We start from the raw sequence: 21594 nt of genomic DNA, 5'->3' as shown, positions 1-21594 counted from the left end.
TCTAGATTTTAGGCTATTTGGAGCCATGGCGACAAATTCGCGCGTCGCCCATTGGTCGTTTACGTAAGAGTATGTTATAGCGGCACATGCCTTTATGTAGCAAAAAAAAGTTCCTGAGTTAGGAAATTCAACGGCCATTTTACATTTATTACTATTAGTAGGTACCTTATTATATTAAAAAAGTTACTTTAAAAAATCTTTCAAAAACATTTTTCACTGTCAGTATGCAACGTCTCCGCAACATCCTTATTGGCACTTCAGCGTACAGTCTCTTCGAAGATGTCAACCTTGAACGAATACCGCTTATAAGCGAGGGACATCGGGGGTTCCACTATGGACAATTTAGTACGGAGTTCTTGAAGTATGCTGCCGGTAAGTTTTTTTTTAAATAAAAATAGTAAGCTAACAAGTGTCAGCACCATTTCAGATTACCGCGACAAAATCCTACATTTTGTGATGTCAGGAGATATCAGACTATATTATGTTAAGGGGCCTCAGGACGGTGCTTTCTTCATACAAACGTAGGAGGGTAATTACTACATTACTTGGTACTGTACGCTCAAAACTAAGTATTATCTAGGTTTACATATGAAACATTGAAAAAAATATAGATTTTAAAGTTACGAGGCTCAAAAGATTCCGATTTTAACACTAAATTTATGACAACTTTGGGCGTATAAATAAGATTAGGGGTAAGAAAATTCTAAAGAAATTTAACATTAGACATAGTTTATTTATTCATTAGTTGAAATAACTATACTTTGCAAACATAAACTCAGTAGTTTTTTCTCAAAAATACTTTTCCTAAACCCTTGATTTCGGTGAAAATCGTCGTACCTCTCACCTTTCTCAAAAAGTGTTTAGTGATAAAATGTTATAAATGATATACTTTCTGAGATATTTGAGTTCAAAATTGTAGAAAAATAAATCATTAAAAATTATTGTTTTTTCTATGGTTTTAAATTCAAATATCTCAGAAAGTACAGTACTTACGACATTTCATCACTGAATGGTTTTTGATTGTAATCACTTTTGCGTCAATTGACACATGTTTTATCACTGGCCGCCGAAACGAGGTTTTTTCAAAATGGCGGACTTGTAGGTATGCCAGGTCTCATACCAAAATGTTCAACCCCTTTTTTTTGCCGATTCTTCAGACATATCGGATGAGGCGTCATACAGAGTCCGTAAAGAAGTGAAACGTAAGAGAAAAAATCAAGAGATCGACGTGAACAGCTGTCTACAGTTGCTTATGGATGTGACTACAGATATGTTAGACTCTAAGGTATTGTGTACTGTCCTTGTTTTACTTATGAAATTTTAAATATTTTGTCCCTGTCTAATCCTCTAGATCTCATTTCTGATGTTCTTGCTATATAAATAGGTGTTTATTTACAGTCACCCACTGGCACAGCAGGCCGGGTAGTGTTAATAAAATGCGCCGCAGCGACCTCTGTTGGTGCTATACTATCCACTCACACGCAGTGGTCTCGTGTGGCAGCCCTATTATCATCTTCAAAACTACAATGGGCGTTGGCGTCTGTCCTTGTTTCACTTATGAAATTTTAAATATTTTGTCCCTGTCTTATCCTCTAGATCTCATTTCTGATGTTCTTGCTATATGAATGGGTGCTTATTTACAGTCACCCACTGGCATAGCAGGCCGGGTAGCGTTAATCAAATGCGCCGCAGCGACCTCTGTAGGTGCTATACTGTCCACTCACACGCAGTGGTCGCGGGTGGCAGCCCTATTATCATCGTCACCACCACCGCAATGGGCGCTAGCGGCCGCATCAGCCTTACATTCGTTGGCCGCTTGTCTACCTGTATTGCATCACGCTCATCAGGTGAGATGGAAAAATCTAGAAATTGTTATGGTAAGTCACAAGTCATCATCATGATCAACCCATCACCGGCTCACTACAGAGCGCGGGTCTCCTCTCAGAGTGAGAAGGGTTTTGGCCATAGTCTACCACGCTGGCCATGTGCGGATTGGTAGACTTCACACACGTTTGAGAACATTATGGAGAACTCTCAGGCATGCAGGTTTCCTCACGATGTTTTCCTTCACCGTTAAAGCAAGTGATATTTAATTAATTAAAACGCACATAATTCCGAAAAGTTAGAGGTGCGTGCCCGGGATCGAACCCCCGACCTCCGATTAGAAGGCGGACGTCCTAACCACTAGGCTATCACTGCAAGTCACAAGTAGTGGTAATTAAAATTGCTATGGAATAAAATAGCTATGAAAATATTGGGTATGGAATGAAATGGTTATGAAAATAATATAGGTGTGGAATTGATTGGCTTTAAAAAGAACAGCTATGGAATGTAATAAAAAAGAACTGTGTTTACTTATAAGAATAGTGGAAGTTATCCATGTGGCTAATAGACTGGATCTAAATGTATTTATATGCTTTTAATAACGCCCTTTCATAAATCTAGCGCTAAAGGATAGCACTAAATTTAACCTGTTAATTTAAAGCCTGGCCGACCAGAAAAATGACCATATATTTAGTGACCATATACTTGTAATAAATGATCTCTGACCATATATATATATGTGGCGCCCCCACAAGCAAGTGGCAAGTTTTTTGTATTTCTGGTCAGGCTTTAGTTCATAAATTATATAGGTACAACAGAATTAAGCGTAGCGAATCAACTACATATGTAGATATTTGTGCGATGTTTACGCACCTTTTGACACCTACGAGCGTCCTTTAAAAAACGGTCCGTTACCAGGGTACAAATACACACTGCATTCTTATTTACCTCTGGCTTGACACTAACTATATTAGATAATAGAATCAAAATAATGAGTCTTTTGTCCGCAACTATATGCCGTGGTCATAATTCTTATTTCCCACAGGAGCTAACAACAGTCCACGAAAAACTACTAAAGTCGCTAGGATCGAGTTTTCCTCCACTCAGACAAGCAGCACTACGTGGTTGGTTGTTGCAACTCGCGCAGTACGCACGAGTCACGCAACCAGAGGCCATCACTCAGTTACGGCAAACTACTGTGTCACACTTGACTTATAACTTCAAGTAAGTTTATTCACACCTGGATACCATTTTTTTTATTATCCTGCCTTTTTGTTATTTTTTATTATGGAATATATTCCAATAAAACTTAAAGCTAGCCTTATCTAATTACTATATAAATCATGCCCGCGTGGAATGGTGCCGAGAATACTGGCTGCATTTCCGCGCTGGACAGCCAGGCTGATCCGTTTCGCAAAAAATGAGCCAGCCCTTCTGTCACCAGATGAGGCTATTAATCGCGTTGAAATGTCTCGTAAAATTTTTTTAGCACTAAGACTCCATGGCCCCAGGGTCTCCACGGCAAACCTCTATAAGAGAGGCATACTTGCGCCGCTTGCCGTTTTCAGCTGCTTCTGCTGCGGCTTCCGGTCTTGATGCTGTCTTCCTGATATGATACCAATTAATCGTTAATCTGAATACATCAGTTTTATTAATTTTTCTTTCAGACTTTCTCTCCACGAGCAAAGTTTATACTGGGCGGTTTTATTCACTCTGGTTGAACTTGGACACCCAGACCTGATGAACATTGCTGTGGATTTTGTGCTGGCCAACCCCAGGCATTATTGTGCCGATCTGGTTGTGAAGGTAATATTTATTTTAAAAATAATTATTTCCACCAGAAATTAACAAATTAACAGAAAAAAGATAAATAGAGGGTAGGGAAGAACTTATCTCTCCAGTGACCCTTGGTACCTTTATTTTCTTTGAAAAGCTTGTTAAATGCGTATATTTAGAGAAAGGACTCGTCATATTATTTGCTCTTTGTATCATCTGTCATGTCAAAAGTACGGTTTACATGACAGTTACCTAACACCTAGAACAAAATCCAGGGTAAAACCAAAACGCTAGCAAAAACTTAGCGTTATTGTTATACTACCTAAACACAATCCAATATCAATAACCATTTGCCTCATTTTGTAGTTTTAGTGATTTAGTGTTTTTCAAACCCGCAACGTATAGCGTGCAAAACTCGGGTCAATGCTCCACCTCCGACGCGGTATTGACTCCGGGTGGCCTACTTACGCAACGTTCATTGATCTCTAGCGTCATTCAGATATTTTATTTGCAATATATCGTAAACTTGTACAAAATATAGGATTTTTCATATTTTTTGACCTTTATTTTGTGGTATCATATCAGTAATCATAAGTACTATCACCTGTCTTTGTTTTTGCCAGCGTTCTGATCACATCCTGTATATGGCGAATCGCTCAAATTGTATGCGCTATACTTGATTTTAGGCTTATTTCGTGCTGAGAAGATATCGAGATGTTTACACGTACATTTTGAGATCTTACACGCCATTCTAGATCTATGTGCCAATTGTCATGCTCAAAAGTACAGTTCACTTTTAAAATCGTACTTTTGACAAAACAGTTGACACATAGAGCTAAAATGGCGTGTGAGATCTCAAAATGTATGCATTATATTGTCGTGGTTTCGTGGTATAAAGCGTATCTATTTCTCAGTAATTTTTTTATTGAAAATTTACTCTATAGTAATCTGTCAAATAAAGTTATTATTTTGATGAACAAATCGAATCATGTTTTCTAAAATCTTACATTTTAGGGTATAACGTCAGCCCTACGTCAACAAGTATTACCAAAAGATCTGAAGAATATTATAATCGAGAAGTTATTGGATATAGAGAATATGAAGAAGTACTCTGAGCATCATGCTGTGCAGATTTTGATGGTGCATCTGTTTTCAGGTAAGGAAATTAGACCTTTGACTATTAAAAAAGCTATTATTTAGACTATAGATATTACTAAGGGTGAGATCCATAGAGCACACTGACTTTGGTTAGAGTTAAGACAGAGTTAAAACGAGACGGAGCTATATCTCTCACATAAATCTGTCTCGTTTTAACTCAATCTTAAGTCTGAGAAAAGTCAAAGTGTGCTATAAATCTCAGCCTAAGTATTTTTGTCCTTTGCTTATTGAAATAGATGGAAAATGAAATTAAACATTACTTTAATTAAATTAAAAGTGAAGTATTTTGCTTATTTCTTATTATCAGATGGTAAAGAAGAACTGAAGTTAAATTAAATCAAGTTTCAACAGTAGACTACAAAAATTTCAAATTCCTAGGGGTGGAATTTTCAAAAATCCTTTCTTATCATTTATTATTTGCATGCCAAATTTCAGCTCGATCCGTCCAGTAGTTTGAGCTATGCGTTGATAGATCAGTTAGTCAGTCAGTCAGTCAGTCAGCCTTTTCTTTTATATATTTAGATTATCGCAATTTTTTTTACAGCCGATAACAGATTAATCAGTCCAAAACTAGAATCGGACGTATCAAACATGGACCCAGACGTCCTAATGAACTCTATGGAAAGGATAACTCTCCTATACAAAATACTACGTCAGTGCAGACATAAGGAAAATAAAATGATCATAGCAACTACGTTGAAATACTTCTTGAGGGAAACATTACCCCCCGCAGCGACGTTGAGTAGAGTCGTTATAGAGTATTTGGAGTGCTGTAAGGAGACGGAAAGGAAAAGGATGGCGATATGGAGCGAAAGGGACAGGTGGATTGATTGTTCGGTGCTGAACGCTGAAATAGTTTTTGAGGTAAATAAAACCTTCCAAGTACGAGTTAGCCTCGCGCACCGAGGGTTCCGTACTACGTTTTCTACATTTTGCACGATAAATAAAAACTATTATGCATAAAAATAAATTACAATCTGTTTTAGAATATACAGGTAAAGCCCTTTCATAATATGATACCCCACTTGGTATATTAATCTTACTTCGAAAGTTGAAAATACTAATTATTTGTTCATGAACACTGAATTCACGGTTTTCGGATTTTCCCCCATACGTGTGCTATAAGACCTACCTACCTGACAAATGTCATGATTCTTGACAGACACGACAGACACAACGAAGTGATCCTATAAGGGTTCCTTTTTCGGTGGGGAACCCTAAAAAATTGGTGAGTTGGACTCGCACATGAAGGATTCCGTACCATCGTACAAAAAATAACACTTTTTTGTGATGTAACCACAAATTCATGTATGTAACAAAAAAGCAACACACTTTTGCATTTAAAATATTAGTAGGATGTGGACTATGACTCAATCCTTTTTGTATCGTACGTATTTAATTCCTTCTATTATAAACTTCTGCAAAGTAACGCCTGCTTATAAATTTTTTTCTGTACAGGTGTTTGAAACGTCAGTCACGCAAGACCAGCTGCCAGTACTCAGCGGATGGATATTCGAGGCTCTATGTCATCTGTTATCCGGAATATCCTCCAAACTCCTGCCATATTGCCTTCTAACGTTACTAGTTTCAGCCAGCTCAAACCAGTTTATACGATCTATTAACCCCTTATCATTCCACATTTTTAGGGTAGGACTCCACAAAAGTCGGGAGAATCCTGAAAATTCCCAAAATTGGGGGGTTTTCACCGATTTTGTCGAAAAAAAAAACGGGTAACATGTCGTTTTCCGATCGTAGGTTGTTGTGTATCGCGGCATTGCATTCTAATTTTAATGCGAACCAATTGGAAAGACTGAAGGAACTTTGCGAAGGGAATGATGGCTTTGACGACTTGATGCAATGTTTGATGGCTGTTTAGGTTATATTTAGTGAGAATTTCCAAGGCGCGCCACCGTAAGGAATTTCACCCTCACCACCTGGGTGTCTGGTGCACTTCGACCGTCCGCTGTGCCAGATCCTTTCCACGCACATGCAAACTGTGGAACCAACTCCCATCGGCGGTGTTCCCACTAGATTATAACATGGGGTTATTCAAGGGGCGGACCAACAAATTCCTAAAAGGCCGGCAACGCATCGGCGGTTCCTCTGGTGCTGCAAATGTTCATGGGCGGCGGTAATCACCAGTGGCGTGCAGGTCACAGAGGCATGCATGCACTGCGTACCCCAGTTGTAATAGCTCAGCATATTTTTGCCAGTAAACTGCCAGTAAACAGGTTCCTACCTAACTAATGCCTACCCTGGCTTAAAAGTCTGTAGACGCCACTGGTGTACTTAACATCAGGTGACCCGCCTGCTCGTTTGCTCGCTATCTCTATTAAAAAAAAGGTTTAAAAAATTTACTTTCGGACATAGGCAACTTAAAGGTCTGCAGTAATATGTACAGCATAGTCGACATTCGATCGACTCGTTCAAAGTGATTCGCTTCCTCGATTCTAATACGTGAAGCATGCGGCTTCATAAGTTACAGTACGCGGCAGAAAGTAATGTACATCGGCCATTAGAATGACATTTCGGCTTTGTACTTGTAGCGTTGGCTCTGTCACTCATACCTATATGACTCTTTGTCTTAATGACAAAGACTGCTCTACAAATCTGCTATCTCCTAAAGGTCGGTGTACATCACTTTCTGCCGCGTACTGTATTTACTTATGTTAATACTTATTACCTTATTAGTTATCGACATTCCATTTTAGAAAGTTTGAATAGATCTTTGTGAAGGAAACCATACAATCAATCTCTTATCAGCTGCGCGATTGCGGGAGAATGACTATTTTATTGTCGCTTACATTAAAGCATTTAAAAAAAATAGTAGCTGTAACGGAAAATTCATTTATAACATACCTATAGAACACGACAGGTCGAGATGGCAATCGGGGTGTGAGGCGGGGGCTGTGCGGGGCATTCCCACCCCGATTGCCGTCTCGACCTGTCGCGTACTATTCAATTTGTTTTGAACCGAGTTATTGTATTATTGTGTTGAATAAACCAGATTTTTCAAATACTTAAATGTTGTAGTACAAAAAAAAATGTAACTTAATGTGGCCTTTGCCCTTTATTAGCTATAAAAGTTGCTTTCTAAAGTGTTCGTGTAGGAGTCATAAATTTTTACTAAATCTCAAGCTCTTACGAGCACGAAGAAACCTTTATTTTTATCTTTTTTTTTTGTTGAAAAACAAATAAATAAAAACAATACTAATACATAATGGACTAAGAGCCGCCAGCACGTGCCAGACCTTAGTTATTTTATAAAAGCTGAAAGTTTCTCTGCGTAGGTATTGTCCTCAACACTGGGAGGAACGTTTGTTTCGATATTTGTTTGGATCATGGTGACCTTGGGAGATAGCAGGTAGTAAAGGTGTCACCAAGGGTGTCTATGGTAATGCATGACTTGATTTGTAATACTATTTCGAAGAAAATATAAAAAAAATTGACTTTATACTTTGACGTAAGATTTTTTACACCTTCATTGGGGCCGATTCTTTTGTACTGAATCTCTAAACTAAACTAAATTAACAGGTTTAAATCTAATGCTATCCTTTCCCGCAAGCAACATTATGAAAGGGATAGCAATAGATTTAGACGTGTCATTTTAGTTTAGTTTAGAGATTGTGTACAACGGAATTAGCCACAATACCTGTTATGTCACAAAGCCACCATGATCTAAACAAACATCTATACAAATGTTCCTCCCAGTGTTGGGGACAATACGCAGAGAAACTTTCAGCAATTATAAAAATATAACGGTCTAGTCTGGCGCTGGATCTCTCTATATATAATATGTGTTATATTTTAAGTCATTTTTATATACAGCTACTTAAATATATTTTTTATAACAAACCGTGAGTTTAGTTGCCCTTGTGATCTCCCAAATATTTTCTTTAGAAAATCTTATTAAGTATTTAGTCAATTAGATAAATATTAAGTCGGGTCCGCTACGCATTGTTACGAATAAAATTTTGTTTTGCTAACGCGTTAGTAGTAGTTGCCAAAAGCAAACGGTTTATCTGTTACCTATAAATGAAAACTTTTCGATTTATTTATTTTTATACAATTATTATCACTTATCAGACAATTTGATGAACAAGTGAATTTTCAATAAAATCTTGACGATTGTAATCAATAATTACGGGAACAGTGTGTAAAAGTTGTATATTTTATGGAATTATCTAGAATTATATTTATATTGAAGCTTCCGCAATAAATATTAGATAATAATATCACACTTTAATTTTACCTACCTAGCCTTTCTTATTACCTTGATAATATGAAAATATTTGTGATAAAATAACATACATGCTAGCTAACTATAGTACGCGACAGGTCGAGATGACAGGCGGGGTATGAGGCGGGGTGACGTCCCGCACACCCGCGCTCGCCCGCACCATGTTAGCGCGGGGGATTCCCTCCCCGATTGCCATCTAGAGTTATAAGTCCCACAAATTGCTAATGCGCGTGGCCGCCATTTTTGTGACTTCAGCACTAGACAAAAACATGATTTTGTATTTGGTGGATATAAATGATGTTATAAAAATAAAAAAAGACTGAAGTTTCGAGCTGATGGTATATTTTTATTTCAGCTGACCTCAAAATGAAGTCATTTCGATGATAATGAGACATGGTTCCAGCGCAATAGCAATTTGCGGGACTAATATCGCGGACTATAATATTATGTCTATAGACACTGCGAAACTGAAATGGCAATGGGTAGAGCACATAGTTCGAAAAATTGATAGACGTATGGGTCCACAGGTGCTTGAATGGCAACCTCGCACCGGAGTCCGGAAGGCACAGCATTGGAAGAACCCCAATAGGTGGACGGACGACATCAGACGGGTCGCATGGAGCCGCTGGATTCAAGCGGCGCAAGGCCGTGGCGCGTGAAAGTCCTATACCTATGTCCAGCAGTGGACGTCTATCGGTTGTTGATGATGATGGTGATGAGGCAATCGCAAAACCACGATGTAGTCTACTTAATATCCATACTGACACTGAATTCCTATATGTATCGTACAAAAGATGAATCAGCACCTACATCGGGCAATTAGTTTATCATTTGATAATCCACATTATCGTTGATAAAATAATATTAGATCGCTGCTAATAGGGGAATATAATATCAGTGTCCATAATTCAAGATGGCGGTAACACGTCGTAATTATATTTTCGGTGCGTTCATTTCTAGTGTTTTGTGCGTTATTTTGACTATTGTGGCCATTTCTAGTGACAGTTGGGTTAGTACCTATGATTTTACTGTAGTTTTCAGCTAAAAGTGTTGAGTAGATGTAGGCAACAAAGGAGTAGTATCTAGGTATCAAAAGTATATTTTTTAATATTATTAAATAGGTATACCTATCTACCTATTAACTATAGCTGTTGCCCGCAACATCACGTGGATTTTGGTTTTTAAAAAACGCGTAGGAACATCCATTTTCAGGACGCAAGCTATTTCTCAGTCGAATTTCGTCAAAATCGAGTCAGCGGTTGCCAGCGGTGAAAAGGTAACAGACAGGACAGGTGACAAACAGACATACACACTTTCTCATTAAGAATAGGTGATTAAGATGGTTAAGTACTTATTAGTATCGTAAGGATTTTTTTTAATAGTAAGGTAGGTAGGTATCTAATTATTAGGTCGTCAGGGTATTCATATCCTCTCCTTGCCCCGCAAAAGTTGGTTGAAAGTATAAACAGTCAATTTTGGGGCGACACGTGTCCAGTGATTAAATTCGTTCGAACCGTGTTCAAATTGTACCTAAATGTAAGTACTTAGGTACATATGTCCATTGTCTATTTCAAATTCTAAACATAGGACACCCACGTATTTTATTGATGGGTACGGATCGCTCAATAGCGATATTATCAACTCTGTGCACGTAATGCAAACAGGTAACAGCCAAATACAAAACTGACAGATGCGTCCCAACTCCCAAACAATCAACACTGATTTTGGAATGTGGACATTGTACACCGGCTTTTAGAATTACATTTCGGCTTTGTAGAGCGTTGTCTCTGTCACTCATACCTATAGGACGTTTTGTCGGTCTCAACGACAGGGACAACGCTCTACAAATCTGCTATCTCCTTCTAATGAGCTTGTTTCAGATAGTTTCATCTGCTTCCGCCGCCAATCAAGAACAAGACAGCACGGTTCGGTATGGCATGTTTAGAGGAGAGTTCGCTTTGTACATTTTCGCTACGCCCTCTTATAATACCTTATACAGTAAGTAGTTTCCTAAATATTATGTTATAGCTAAAGTACACGACACAGGGTCACTGACATAGCCCAAACTATTAGCAAGCTGAAGTGGCAGTGGGCAGGCCATGCCTGTCGTAGAGGCGATGGCCGTTGGAGCCGGAATGTCCTTGAGTGGAGGCAAGCGTATTGTGGGACGCCCTCCAACACGATGGACCGACGATATAAAGAGGTTGGCGGGAAGTGGCTGGATGAGGAAGGCTGAGGACCGGGTGTGGTGGCGCTCTTTAGGGAAGGCCTATGTCCAACAGTGGACGTCCACAGGCTGATGATGATGAAGATGATTATAGTACGCGACAGGTCGAGATGGCAATCGGGGTGGAGACACCCCGCAGACCTGCACAGCCCCTGCGCTAACCCGGTGCGCTCATACCCCGCCTACTATAGGTAGATGATGTCACAGACAAACATAGTAGTACCACATGAGTAGATCTCTACTCTGTGGTAGTAAAATGTATTGTCATAGTAGGTATAAGGGCTAGAACCCAGAGCCGTGAAACCAGTTTAAAAAATGACACAGTATAAAGAGAGACAGTAGTTCGAGTTCGACGCTTTTGATCTCGTGATAAATGAAGAACACGACGATCCTTCAACCCCTAACTACGCAGGCCAGCTCGGGTCGCTCCTTTGTCACGCATAACTGCACGATTGCTCTGTCTGATAGACGAATTCATCGATTCTTTGTATGTAATGTCATAATCCTTACTCTGCGGTATTGTTTGTGACAATAAGTAGGTATCTACTTATAAATGCATTTTCCTTTTTTTCATTAATTAGGTATGGTACTCTAAAATTCACGAGTCTAAAGTTCTCGTACCTACTATTATTCTTAATTATGCCCCGCAACGAATACACGGGTTGCGAGGATTATAATATACGTCATACCTACTTTGCTTTCGGTTCCCACCTTCTTTCTCCTGATGCTAATGCGATTCTACTCGTCACCACTTCAGAGCATTCAAGAAGTTTGGCGTCATCTTTATCCACACATGCATTGATTTTACTTTACTTAGCTTGTACTAGGCGATTTGCAAGTCTTTACACTGCTCGGGGTATGGTTATTTATAATTTACAATTAACTAACAATTTTTTTTTCAGTGACATGTATTCCAGAAATGAACGCATGTGCAATCAGTTGCAAGACAGAGGCTGTGGCGAGAGAAGAGGAGGTAAGTGACAAGTAGTTACTTAAGTACCTATTAATAACAATGTTTTAATATGTAGTGTAGTAAGCGATGATAGCGCGGTAGTTCAAACGTCGGCCTCGTAGTCGGGAGGTCCAGAGTTCGATCCCGGGTTTAACTTTTCGGGGTGCTTTTTAAGAAATTAAATAGTTATCACTCGATTTAAATTTTAACGGTGAAGGGAAAACATCGTGAGAAAACCTGCATACCTGACCCGTGCTTAGTACTTAACTAGTGAGTCGTCGATGGCTTAGTGACGAATAGATAGTGAGACGACGCCCTTGATGTTTTCAGACGAGCCGGCTTTACGGTCGTAGCGTAGCACCTATACACTATACAGGACAGGGTGTAACCAGAACGCTAGCAAAAACTTAGCGTTACTGTTATACTAAGTACCTAAACGCAATCCAATACCAATAACCATTTGCCTCATTTTATACTTTTAGTGATTTACAATTTTTCAAACCCGCAATGTATGGCATGCACAACTCAGGTCAATGCCCCGCCTACGACGCGGCATTGACTCCGAGTGACCTACTTTCCCAACGATCGTTGAGCTCTAGCCTCAGTCAGATGTTTTATTTGCAATTTATCGTACACTTTTACAAAATTATAGAATTTTTTAAAAGTTTTTTACACCCTGTATACCCGACGACTGATCCACTTATTACTGGAAATATAATTAGTTTATAATCAAAGTTTGTTTTGCTGCCCGTCCCGATTTCGGCTTCGTCACTCCGTAGGATTACTTTGTCTAGATGTCCCATGGAACGACTGTATGAAGTAAATCTATAGGCTGTGATACTATGTTACAGGTCCGGGCCTTAGCTTCTGGCTACAGGACCAATCAAGCTTGTATTGCAGTTACCACGGTTGACACAACGAACCCATGTAAGCAAACCATTATTTATGTACCTACATAAGTAGACATGGTGAAATTTTAGTCGTTTTAGAGCAGTACCTACTATCCATTTCGACCTTTTATATTAACTGACATTATGGTTTGGAAAAATTCGCGAACCAGTAGTTAGTACCTACCTAGACTCGTGTGCCTAGACCACACGAGTAGATATATAGACCAGAGGGAAAGCTTCATACTAGCGGCTGGCTGTAGTTTCACTCACTCTAGCGCAGCTCACGCACACCACGACGTGTCACGGACGCTCCGTTTGCCGCCAAACTGGGCGCACGGAGCGTCCGTGGCACGTCGTGGTGTGCGTGAGCTAGTGTGAAGCTTCCCCTCTGGTCTATACTACTCGTGTGCCTAGACGCCGCGCCGCTCCGCGTTTGTTGCTCTGTCTTAGCACAGCGCGGTCACGCGCGGTTGGCGTTCGACCGCTACTAATGTTTCTGTTTCCCACCGATTCGAGTTTGTGTCAAGATATTTTTTTAGACGAATGAACTAGATGATGCTGTATAGGTCTCTTCAATCACTCACTATGAAGCAATTGACCATTAGAAAGAGTACTATAGTAGGTACCCATTTTGAATAAATGATTTGATTTTGACTGTATCTTTTGCTATGGTTGAGCCTGTCACCTGCTATCTTCAGCCCTATAGCTTGAAATTGTTATAATTTTATTTACAGTAGAAGTGCCACCAGTGATATCGTTCGGCGTATACGTGGGCACTCTCTTCTTACTATTCCTGAAGTTAATGTTGGCCGTGTTGGCGGCTTCGTTGGCCATACTCAACGCCACGAGGAATCCTACTGAACCTGTCTTTGGATTACCTGGTGAGAAGAAAATATTGCTATCTAGTTTCTATCTATAGAACAACTAGGTACAACGTTAACGAACAAAACAAACTTCATTAAGTGAATAAGTGCTACACACAATCAATATACCTGAAATCGTCATAAGATAGTTAGGTACTGCGTCATTAATTCGTCTATGCAAAGTGCAGAAATCCTTTGTGGGGTCGAGTATTTTCTATATTAATTTTACTAGTAATATTAGTCAAAATGATGACTAATTTGTGAGTAGCTCACGTTAAACTCATTATTTTGAATAATTTCTTAAACTGGACACTATCAAGTAAAGATTTTTATATAAGCCTGTGAAGATGATACTGCTATGGGCTCAATTTGAATACCATAAGCCTACTTTGTCGTATTAGTTTACAAATTGCGAAAAACCAAATTAAATTTGAATTTCGCGGGCAGACCGTGTCTTCCACCTTAAAATCTCTTTATATAAAAATGAATCGCTAAATGTGTTGCTGATCGCAAATCTCTATAGCAACTGAACCGATCTCGCTAATTCTTTTTAATAATATTCCTTGAAGTACGAGGATGGTTCTTACGGAGAGAAAAATTTAAAAAATTTGAATCGACTGTTAGGCGGTACGAAGTTCGCCAGGGCAGCTAGTGTTAATATAAATATTTTTCAGGTTGTCTTTGGACTAATGTAGCGACTACAATACTGGGTCTAACCGTGATGCTGATGTTTGGAATATACTGGGCGACTTCTAGTCTGAAGGATCACCTGGCATTTTCCTTTATAGCACTGGGGGGTTTGACCCCCTCGCCTGGTCTGGGTTACTCTTATTGGTGAGTACTCTTAGGTATTGGTACATGGAATGCTCTTCCGGCTTCCGTTTTCGCCCTAGCTATAATATTGGTGTGTATGACAATCGGGGTAGGGACACCCCTTGCACACCTGCACATCCCCCGCGTTAACACGGTGCGGGATAGCGCAGGTGACGTGCGGGTGTACGGGGCGTCTCCACCCCGATTGCCATCTCGACCTGTTACGTACTTACTTCATACTAGCTCTACGAGCGTTTTGACTTGCTGATTGTTGAAAAGTTGCTGAATTTTGACTAGTACCTAGGCATTATGGTTATTTTATAAGGCAAAATAATTAATATGACAGTTAGTGAATCGAGTTTTCCGTGTCTGAAATGTTCGTTCGTCCATTTATCTGATCGTCTGTTCTCGTGTCTCATCAATTTGTCAGAGCCCCTAACTTCTGAATCAACACAGTCCACCATCTATAGACGCCTAATAGCCGGACACCCCCGATTGCCAAGCTTAGGCAGTTGCTTAGCATAAAAGTAGGCTCACGCCCGTTCGGTACCCTCATTCCGCACATTGCCTTGATTACGTGTAAGTATCAGGGGGGTTTCTATGGGTTTTTTAAATAATATATTGGAGGGTCGATATTGAAAGAGTTCTTACTGTCTGTAGACACCGTGAAAAGAAACGTATGAGCTTTACTCTACGGAAGGTAGCCATCTTTATTTTAGTTGTCAGAGTTGGACTTTGACACGCACGCATTTGTTGTGGTTCACAATTTTCTCTCGCATTAAATTAATTAAGTATCAGATTATAGCTTAGCTAATTATTATTGTTTGAGATAGGTAGGTAGTTTCTTAATCGTGATATTTAATTCGGTGATTGTGATATAGTTAGAACAGTAATTGTTCGATGCTAATGTACATTGTGTTAAATCGTAACATCTAGTGCCATCCGGTGACTTTGTCTGCAAAGCACTATTAATAATGTTCGCGTAGTTGTTTGACGAATATGGAATACTAATTATTGGTGAATATTAGAGTAATTCGTGAGTTAACGTTTGGCTCAGTGGATAGATTATTATAAGGACATCCGTTAAGGTTATTTCTGCAGACGCTAGTGATTTAGAGTGTAATTGGAGATATACCGGCAGTTGAGATAATGATTAGTTTGAAGTGATAGTTTAGTGCGATAGTAACTTGAAGTTAACTTTGATAGTAGGTACCCGCTTTAGAATCGTATAACCCGGTTGGTAAAGAATCATTGATGACTCTCGTGTAATGTTGAAATGGATTAGACAATGAGTTGCCCATGAGATCGAATAGCTTACATTCTACCTGGTTTCTGTTGTGATCGCTTATTTGGGTGGATAGTAGTCGTGGCGCGTGTGGCGCACGATGCTATGGTGTTCTGTATGCAGATGTGCACAGAGTGGAGAAGGTAGAGCTATTGCGATATTCTGAATTAGTAATGAGAAGTCAATTATAAGATCTGGTTTAGATCGTAAGACAGTCGATGCAATGATCCTTTTAAGAGCGTTCATGAAGTTGTGATTGATTACCTTGAGATGATTGGATAACGGAGTAGGTCGTGACTTGATTGAGAGGTTGCAATAGCAATTGCGCCCTAATCACACGATGTAGTGTTTAGCTTAGGTTAGCTAGTTTAGAGTGAGGTGAGGGGTCGCTGTGAGGGGTGGTTGGAGGCGACCATAGGTAGGGTTAGGTTAGGGTGATCTGGTTGTGTTACGTTGATGGTTTCCATGTGCGATACGTTACTGAGAACTATTTGTAAAGAACATGGATTAAAGTACCTACTTATTAATTACTACCTTCTGATGTCGGCTAAAGATGAATAATAATTATCAGCCATCCTCCTGTTCTCCGACATCAGAAGTGGGATACACGATTTATGCCCACATTTTTGAAAATCATTGCAACACTAGCTTTGTTAAAAAAAAAAAAAAAAAAGTTACAAGATTTTTTTTTTTATTTATTTGTGCAAGACATGTTTTCAATTTTAATACCCACACGTGGTCTTTCTTGAAAAGCTTGATTTACTTTTGTGTGTTTTGAATAAAAAGAGAAAGAAAGAAGGATTATTTTGTGTAGAGATGCGCTAAGGAGTGGTGAAAGTGGCCGTGATTTAATGGAGTTAAACTCAAACTCGAATCATTTATTCAAAATAGTTAAGTTTAGTTAATTTACAATTTTGACTGTCAGTTGTTGGAGTTATGTGGTATGGTGGTGATGGTGAATTGCGTAAGCTTGGAGCTAAGGCTACGAGGGTTCCAAACTACTTGGTTTCCTTACTAAATGGTTATAGCATTGGGAGTGTGCTGTCCCAGCACGGTTGTCATCTAATTTAATAGCTAGTGGTCTGATGTTTTCAGCTGCTGAGATTGACTATCTAGCACTCTCAGATCATGATGCTACTTGGGCATTGGCAGTAAGGGTTGAAAAAAAAGTGCGATATAGGTCTGCATGGTCTTAATATGGGAGGGACTACAACGGGGATAATACGAAATAATTTTATTCATGAAATTTATCTTGTCTCTTACATTTTCGAATATTCGGAAAGCGACGGCGAGGCATTTGATTCCTTTCATGATGTTGTATAACTTTTCTATGTGCTGTGTTTACCCTCTAAGAAGGTGAAAATGGATAATTGTAATAATAAAACGGTATGGTTGACTGAAGGGATTTTTGGTATAATAGAGTCACCGAGTGACACTGAAGCTGGGCTAAGATGAGATGAGGACTGGCTCTGTAGAGGAGTGCGCTATTCGCCTATGCAGTGTATTTGCAGACATAGTGAATCAGTCGTTTGAATAAGGGGTTTTTCCTAGCAACTTAAAAATTTCTATAGTTACCATTCCTGTAGCCCGTGTTCAAAAAAAAGGCGATTGATGTGGCACCGTCCTATAACATTGGTGCCAATATTAGCGGGAATGATTGGAAAGGTAATGGTGAAACGTCTCAAAAAAAATTCAATGCCAATGGTGTGCTCGTGGATGAACGATTTGGTTTTTGCAATGACAGCTCCACTGCCGAGGATTGTTTCTGTTTAAGTGGAATAGATAATGATAGCCTGAATGACAGGGTACCTATTGCTATTATTTTTCTGGATGTGACTAAGGCTTTTGACTTTGTGAATCATAAAATATTATTGGATAAATTAGATGGATATGGTGTTGCAAGAAGAGCTTATGAATGGATAGAGTCGTATTTGAATGGACTGAAAATGTGCGCTGGGATTGCTAGAATGAAAAATAATACCAAAGGGTGTACGAATCTCCACTGGAATGTGATAAGCGGGGGGGTACCTCAGAGTGTATGGTATGTGTGGTGTATTAGAATCCTTCAGTTTGAACTGACTTCAAAAACGGAGGAGGTTTTTAAATTCGCCGGAATATTTGTTTTCTTTTTGTAACTTGTATTGGTGACATTACGATAGCGACCATTGTTCGTTGTGTATTGTTTGTAGATGATAGAATAATGTTGAAGGAACGTAGGAATGGGAATTGAACGGCACTTTGGAGGATAATTAATTGAATTAGTAATAATGACTTGGAAGTGCGCTTAAATAAAACTAAAATGATGCAGTTCATGATCATGCGACGATGGAGAGGGTTGATGAGTTAAAGTTTTTGGGAATAATTTGCGACAAGAACTCTAATTTGAGGGTGCACATTAGGTGTGTGTGCTGAATTGGACGAATTTGTGTATGCGTGGGGGTCCTTCCACTGTGATGTATGAGCATAGAGGATATGGGCGTATTTATTAGGAGATGTCAAAATATTTCCAACGAGATTATGAGGTAAGGATGAGTGGGTCGGTTGGATGCACGCACGAGCTATGCATTTCAGAATGTCACAGTGGTACATGCATTAAAAGCGTTTGCGCTATGGCTGTAAAAAAAAAAAAATGAACAATAAGCTGCCGATTGACCTCAAAAGGATGAGTTTGGATGTGTATAAGGAAGAGCTTAGTGAATTGCTTTTGGAAAAGTGCTATTGCGACGTTAAAGAATATTTGATTTATAAAAATGGGTTGTCTAAACGGCGAGGTGGCCATTTAGATGATAAACGGCGAGGTGGCTGTTTTGAAAAAAAGGGGGTTATCTAAAAGGCGAGGTGGCCATTTAGATGATAAACGGCGAGGTGGCTGTTTTGAAAAAAAGGGAGTTGTCTAAAAGGCGAGGTGGCCATTTAGATGATAAACGGCGAGGTGGCTGTTCCGATAATGGATGGACGGCGGCGTGGCCGGTTCAGCTGAGGGGAGTTAGCTTGGTGTATAGTGTGGTGGGTATTTGGAACAGGTGATAGGATCAGTAGCGGGGTACTGCTGGAGTTCGGGTTTTATGAGACATAATTATGAGCGGTGAGTCTATTATGGCAAATGGTGCAGTGTGTTTTAGAAGTTGCTACTATGGATAAAGTTGGGCTATGCTTTGGTTGTGTCATGCTTGTTTTATTTGTAATGGTTGTGATATGCATGCTTTAGAATATGTGGTTTGTGTGCTTGTGCTGATTGTCAGGATGAACGAGCGGATGTTCTGACGTTTATAAAATGTTTGTGCTTGATACATACTAGCGCCCGAGGACGGTCGCATGTCAGAATGGCCGTATTGGAGGGTCGATATTGAAAGAGTTCTTACTGTCTGTAGACACCGTGAAAAGAAACGTATGAGCTTTACTCTACGGAAGGTAGCCATCTTTATTTTAGTTGTCAGAGTTGGACTTTGACACGCACGCATTTGTTGTGGTTCACAATTTTCTCTCGCATTAAATTAATTAAGTATCAGATTATAGCTTAGCTAATTATTATTGTTTGAGATAGGTAGGTAGTTTCTTAATCGTGATATTTAATTCGGTGATTGTGATATAGTTAGAACAGTAATTGTTCGATGCTAATGTACATTGTGTTAAATCGTAACATCTAGTGCCATCCGGTGACTTTGTCTGCAAAGCACTATTAATAATGTTCGCGTAGTTGTTTGACGAATATGGAATACTAATTATTGGTGAATATTAGAGTAATTCGTGAGTTAACGTTTGGCTCAGTGGATAGATTATTATAAGGACATCCGTTAAGGTTATTTCTGCAGACGCTAGTGATTTAGAGTGTAATTGGAGATATACCGGCAGTTGAGATAATGATTAGTTTGAAGTGATAGTTTAGTGCGATAGTAACTTGAAGTTAACTTTGATAGTAGGTACCCGCTTTAGAATCGTATAACCCGGTTGGTAAAGAATCATTGATGACTCTCGTGTAATGTTGAAATGGATTAGACAATGAGTTGCCCATGAGATCGAATAGCTTACATTCTACCTGGTTTCTGTTGTGATCGCTTATTTGGGTGGATAGTAGTCGTGGCGCGTGTGGCGCACGATGCTATGGTGTTCTGTATGCAGATGTGCACAGAGTGGAGAAGGTAGAGCTATTGCGATATTCTGAATTAGTAATGAGAAGTCAATTATAAGATCTGGTTTAGATCGTAAGACAGTCGATGCAATGATCCTTTTAAGAGCGTTCATGAAGTTGTGATTGATTACCTTGAGATGATTGGATAACGGAGTAGGTCGTGACTTGATTGAGAGGTTGCAATAGCAATTGCGCCCTAATCACACGATGTAGTGTTTAGCTTAGGTTAGCTAGTTTAGAGTGAGGTGAGGGGTCGCTGTGAGGGGTGGTTGGAGGCGACCATAGGTAGGGTTAGGTTAGGGTGATCTGGTTGTGTTACGTTGATGGTTTCCATGTGCGATACGTTACTGAGAACTATTTGTAAAGAACATGGATTAAAGTACCTACTTATTAATTACTACCTTCTGATGTCGGCTAAAGATGAATAATAATTATCAGCCATCCTCCTGTTCTCCGACAAATATATTATTTATTTGCAGGTTGCTCATAGGTGCAATTATATGCTCAGTGACAAATGTGGTGCTAATAGAGTTGAGAAAATACCTGCTCGAACGGGACCCGCCACCACCTACCATCAAATTGGAAAACCACTCCGATGGCTCTATATTTCTCTACTAAAATTGAAAAGTGGCGTCGATTCTACTATTTTCTCTAAACTCAATTTAAAGTATATACATACTTACCTAATACTTCTTTTTCGTTTTATAATATTTACCAAACCCAACGTTGGGTAGCCCAACGTTTCCACTAGCCTAACAATAATATTGTGCCTAGGTGTATGTGATTTGTATTATATTAATTTCGTCTAGTTTAATGTTAAAATAATTGAATGTGTCTGATTAAGACTCTGTTTAATAATGCAACAACTGCAAATATACGGCCTACTAACTACCTACTATAGTTACGACCCTATACAGGGTGAAATTTTAGTGGTTGTCTTCCTGCGGCAGAACGATTTGCCCTCAGTAGTAATATCGAGATATTGAGTTAAACTTAAAAAGTAAAAATGTTTTTGTTTTGATCAATTGTTGTTCTAAATAAAATAAAAAAAAATAAAAACTAAAAAAAAAATAAAAAAAAATAAAATAAAATAAAATAAAAACAAAAAAATCATCAACTCGAAAGTGTGAGAAACTATAGTAACTCACTAGACGTAATGTGAATAAGTAGGTAGGTATATCAACTCGAACCGCGCTGCCAATAAAGTGAAAAAGTTTAGAGCAAAATAAACTCTTGCGCTTAGTGTTACGGCATAAACTAGCCTGCACGCACGCGGTACTACTATTGGGTCGAGGTCTCATTCGATTTTTGTTTTTCTCGATTATAAATTTGACATTTTTGACTCTATTTTTATATTTATAAATCGATTGTAATACCACGACAAAATCATTTCGCTTTGGGAAAACAACCATTAAAATTTCAGCGTGTATAATTATC

At 39.1% G+C, this 21594-nt stretch overlaps 2 protein-coding genes across 5 annotated transcripts in view; both read left to right on the top strand.

The window, feature by feature from the left end:
* htt (huntingtin) overlaps positions 1-6628 on the top strand; it is a 51799-nt gene extending 45171 nt beyond the window's left edge. The window contains exons 36-43 of one of the 3 annotated variants that reach the window (XM_034981355.2): positions 224-372; positions 1158-1285; positions 1644-1847; positions 2870-3048; positions 3492-3630; positions 4615-4756; positions 5303-5622; positions 6217-6628. In XM_034981355.2, coding sequence (XP_034837246.2) covers positions 224-372; positions 1158-1285; positions 1644-1847; positions 2870-3048; positions 3492-3630; positions 4615-4756; positions 5303-5622; positions 6217-6492 — 1537 coding nt within the window. In that variant the 3' untranslated portion in view covers positions 6493-6628. Of the gene's footprint in view, positions 1-223; positions 373-1157; positions 1286-1398; positions 1607-1643; positions 1848-2869; positions 3049-3491; positions 3631-4614; positions 4757-5302; positions 5623-6216 lie in introns of those variants that run through there. The other 2 variants (XM_069506806.1, XR_011238140.1) reach the window with 2 other exon arrangements.
* A 3230-nt stretch (positions 6629-9858) lies between these two features.
* Positions 9859-21135, top strand: LOC117993560 (uncharacterized). 2 transcript variants are annotated; one of them, XM_034981362.2, is made up of 7 exons: positions 9859-10007; positions 10879-10996; positions 12128-12198; positions 13029-13104; positions 13802-13948; positions 14605-14764; positions 20637-21135. In XM_034981362.2, the coding sequence occupies exons 1-7, from the start codon at positions 9912-9914 to the stop codon at positions 20773-20775; spliced, it is 807 nt and encodes a 268-aa protein (XP_034837253.1). In that variant the 5' UTR covers positions 9859-9911; the 3' UTR covers positions 20776-21135. The 2 variants fall into 2 exon arrangements, with proteins under 2 accessions (XP_034837253.1, XP_034837256.1); XM_034981365.2 differs by having other exon boundaries at positions 9917-10007; positions 10883-10996.
* The last annotated feature ends 459 nt before the right edge of the window (positions 21136-21594 follow it).

The sequence above is a fragment of the Maniola hyperantus genome, chromosome 24, assembly GCF_902806685.2.
Source record: "Maniola hyperantus chromosome 24, iAphHyp1.2, whole genome shotgun sequence".
Classification (NCBI taxonomy): Eukaryota; Metazoa; Arthropoda; class Insecta; order Lepidoptera; family Nymphalidae; genus Maniola; species Maniola hyperantus.
Note: the sequence above shows the minus strand (reverse complement) of the source record. Positions and strands in the feature narration are given on the sequence as shown.